General features: G+C 57.0%; 1 protein-coding gene across 1 annotated transcript; it reads right to left on the bottom strand.

The window, feature by feature from the left end:
- Positions 1-3,095: 3,095 nt before the first annotated feature.
- Positions 3,096-4,309, bottom strand: JUND (JunD proto-oncogene, AP-1 transcription factor subunit; the record flags this gene model as incomplete). Its single annotated transcript, XM_026457022.1, has 1 exon — positions 3,096-4,309. A coding segment is annotated over one exon (522 nt), but the record flags the coding sequence as incomplete, so codon positions are not given.

The following is a 4,309-nucleotide window of genomic DNA, read 5'->3' as shown; positions in this document are numbered from 1 at the left end:
CAAGCGATTCTTGTGCCTCAGCCTCCTGAGTAGCTGGGACTACAGGTGCCTGCCACCACACCCAGCTGATTTTTGTAGTTTTAGTAGAGACAGGATTTCACCATGTTGGCCAGGCTGGTCTCAAACTCCTGACCTCAAGTGATCCGCGGGCTGCGGCCTCCCAAAGTGATAGGATTACAGGCGTGAGCCACTGTGCCTGGCTCATCCTTTGGATGTTTCACCAGAACAGTTCCCTTCTGTGCTGTCAACGAGCTAAACACAAACTGCGAGTTCTCAGTGCAATTGGAGGCTGTGGGAGCCCAGAAAGGTGCTGGCCCAGCCTGAGGGCTACTGGGGACAGGTTTCCAAGGACTGTGCAGCTGAGGCTGGGAGATGGCACTCAGCTGGATGACTGGGGGAAGAGTAGCTGGCACAGAACTACAGCTGCACGCAAAGACCCTGAGGTCAGCAGGGCAGGATATTGGGAATTTGGGTGGAGAAGTTCCTGAAAGGAGACACTGGCCAGCCCAGGGACTGGTGCAGTCAGGACTTTTCCCAGAAAGTTTTCAAGTAGGGAGTCAGATCTGTGATTCAGAAAAAGCCTTTCACATCACAGCTCATGCCTGCCTGACTCTCCTATCAGACTGGAGTGCTGGCCTCCAGGGAGTATGCATCAACTAGGTGTCAATAAATGCTGGGGAGGCTGGGCGCGGTGGCTCACATCTATAATCCTAGCACTTTGGGAGGCCAAGGCGGGCAGATCGCTTGAGCCCAGGAGTTCAAGACCAGCCTGACCAATATGGCAAGACCCTGTCTCTACTAATAATTCAAAAACTAGCCAGGCGTGATGGCAAATGCCTGTAATCCCAGCTACTTTGGTGGCTGAGGCAGGAGAGTCGCTTGAACCCAGGAGGCGGAGGCCACTCAGCTCAGTGCAGAGCTGAGATTGCACCACTGCACTCCAGCCTGAGTGATAGAGTGAGACCCTGTCTCAAAAAAAAAAAAAAAAAAAAAAAAGAGCAGTGGCTCACACCTATAGTCCCAGCATTTTGGGAGACCGAGGTTGGAGGATAACTTGAGCACAGGAGTTCAAAACAGCCTGGGCAACATAGATCCCATCTCTACAAAAAAATTATTTAAAAATTAGCAGGGTATGGTGGCATGTACCTGTGGTCCCACCTACTTGGGAGGCTGAGGTGAGGCAGGAGGATCAGTTGAGCCTGGGAGGTCAAGGCTGCAGTGAGCTGCGGTCTCGCCACTGCACTCTGGCCAGGGCAACAGAGCAAGACCTCATCTCGTAAAGAAGAAGAAGAAAAAAAAAAAACCTTGTAGGACACAGTGGCTCATGCCTGTAATCCCAGCACTTTGGGAAGCTGAGGTGGGTGGATCATCTGAGGTCAGGAGTTCAAGACCAGCCTGGGCAACATAGTGAAACCCTGTCTCTACTAAAAATACAAAAAAGAATTTAGCTGGGCGTGGTGGCGGGCGCCTGTCATCCCAGCTAATCAAGAGGCTGAGGCAAAATAATCGCTTGAACCTGGGAGGCAGAAGTTGCAGTAAGCCAAGATCAGGCTATTTCCAGCCTGGGCGAAACAGAGGAAGACTCAGTCTCAACAAAAAAAAAAGAAAAGAGAAAGAAAAGAAAAAGAAAGTACCTCTCTGCCGGGCTCCTTAGAGGCCTCTTGCCTTAGACCACTTGCAGGCAGGCAGGCAGGCAGGCAGGCAAGACGTCTGGGTTTGAATCTCTCCTCTGCCATTTAACAGGGGTGTTGGCCTGGCACGGTAGCTCATGCCTGAAATCCCAGCACTTAGGGAGGCCGAGGCAGTGGATCACGAGGTCAGGAGATCGAGACCATCCTGGCTAACACGGTGAAACCCCGTCTCTACTAAAAATACAAAAAATTAGCCAGGCATGGTGGCGGGCACCTGTAGTCCCAGCTACTCGGGAGGCTGAGGCAGGAGAATGGCATGAATCCGGGAGGCGGAGCTTGCAGTGAGCCTAGATGGCGCCACTGCACTCCAGTATGGGTGACAGCAAGACTCTGTCTCAAGCAAACCAACCCCAACATAACTTGGTGGCAAGGCCTTTCTCCATGACCAAGGGACAGTGGCCATTCTCTGCAAGTTTCTTCATCTGTAAAATGGGTACAATTCAGTGGCCCTCCCTAACAGGGCTGGCTAGGTACCCATGGCCACCAGCCCTACTTGCTGTGTGACCTCAGCCACTAATATTCACATCCCTCAGGTCCCCCAATGAGTCGGAAGCCCAAGGGGTAGGGTCTTAACAGCAAAGGGCAGAGCAGGCAGGAGAAGCAGGAAGCCTGGATCAAGGCTCTGGAAGTGAGGAGTCCAAGGCTGGAGTGTCTCTGCACAGTCTCCTTAAAAGGCTGTCTGGGGTCAAGCCAGTTGCTCAACCTCTCTGAACCTCAGGTTTCCTCAAAGTGGGGAGTAGGATGTTGGGAGGAGGAGGAGCGAACTTCAGGGAGATACTTGGAAAATCCCAGTCCTGGAGGCAGACCTCTTGGGTCAGTCAGATCCCACCTGTGCCACCTTCCTCCTGGTACTGCGTCCATCAGCTTGTCCTGGGCCTCAGCATCCCCCGATCCACCAAATGAGAATAAAAGCTTACACTGTAAGCCAAGCACTGCTCTGTAAACATAAACTCTCTTAATCTTCACAACTTTATGGGGCAAGTTTTTTGACTCTTCTCCCCATTTTACAGACAGGCAAACCAAGGCCCAAAAGATTAAAAAGTTCAGTAAGTATCTGCCTCTTCCTTCCTGCCTTGGGCTGGGGCTGTGCCCTTTCCACCTCGAAATCTCTCCTTCCCAAAAGGCAAGGGGGTATTAGCTAGTTCCAAACGCAGGTCAAAGACCCCAAGACCCTTCCCCAACCTGGACATCAGCCGGCCCCGCGCCCAGGCGCGTCTAGAGGGCGCTCGCTGCGCGCCAGATGTGTGGGCCCGTCTCGGACGTCCGCTCTCTGCTGGCTCCCAACAAGGGGAGGAGCTGGGGGCAGAGAGAGGAGAGTAAGGCGGGCGTGTCGGGGGGAAGCGGGCCAGGCCCAGCCCAGCCCGCCAGGCCCCGGCGGGGGAAGAAGGAGGCGGAGAGCCGAGCTGGCGTAACGAGACTTTACTGAAAACAGAAAACCGGGCGAACCAAGGATTACAAACAGGAATGTGGACTCGTAGCAAAACAAAACAAAACAGAAAAAGGAGGGGGGACCGGTCGAAAGAACCGAAGGGGGAAGCGAGATCGAGGAAAGGGGCGGAGAATTTTTTTTCTTCTTCCCATTTCTTTAAAAAACCAACACAAGAAAACACACACACACACAACCAACGTTTGTTCCCAAGTAGAAACATAAATAGGGCAGAATCGAACACTCTGTTCTTCTCTCTTCCAAAGGAAAAAAAAAAAAAAGTTAAAGGAAAAGAAAGGCTGGGTTTGAGGCTGCGCCCCCTCGGAGCCCCCTTCCGCTGCGCGGTGTACAAGGTGGCAGCCGAGACGCGCGGGTTTGTGCAACACAGGGCGGCCGCGCGGGGGACAGAGGCAGCGCGAGGGCGGGGGGTCATGCGCTCGCCCCCCCGGGAGCAGGGGGTCCAGCTTGTCGAGTCCGGGGCGCCCCTTCCGAGTCCTGGGCACCCTCGGGGGGGATCCCCGGGGGCCGCGCCCTCTCTGAATTCCTGGGCACACTCGGGGGAAGGGGGGTCCCCAGGGCGGCACCCTCTCCAAGTCCGGGGCGCCCACGACACCCCCCCGCGAGCCCGCCCCTCGGGGAGGGTGGCCGCGCATGCGCCCCGCGCGCGGACTCAGTACGCGGGCACCTGGTGCTGGGGCAGCAGCTGGCAGCCGCTGTTGACGTGGCTGAGGACTTTCTGCTTGAGCTGCGCCACCTGCTCGCGCAGCAGGCTTGCAGTGGACGCCAGCTCCGTGTTCTGGCTCTTAAGGGTCTTCACTTTCTCCTCCAGGCGCGAGATGCGCTCCAGCTTGCGCTTGCGGCACTTGGAGGCGGCGATGCGGTTGCGCAGCCGCTTGCGCTCCGCCTTGATGCGCTCCTGCGTGTCCATGTCGATGGGTGACAGCGGCGGGCTCTCACCGAAGCTCGGCACGTCGGGCACCGTCTGTGGTTCGTCCTTGAGCGCAGCCAGGCGCGGCGGCCCCAACGCGCCCGGGGGTGGCGGCGGCGGGAAGGGCACGGGTTCGGCGGCGAAGGCGACCGTCCCGGCGCCCCCCGCGCCCCCGGCGCCGCCCGCGTAGCTACTCAGGTTCGCGTAGACGGGCGCCTCGGGCGCGGCCGCCGCCGGGGCCAGCTCGCCGGGGGGCGCGGAGCC

The sequence above is a fragment of the Piliocolobus tephrosceles genome, chromosome 21, assembly GCF_002776525.5.
Source record: "Piliocolobus tephrosceles isolate RC106 chromosome 21, ASM277652v3, whole genome shotgun sequence".
Taxonomy (NCBI): Eukaryota; Metazoa; Chordata; class Mammalia; order Primates; family Cercopithecidae; genus Piliocolobus; species Piliocolobus tephrosceles.
This window is presented reverse-complemented; position numbering and strand designations above follow the sequence as displayed.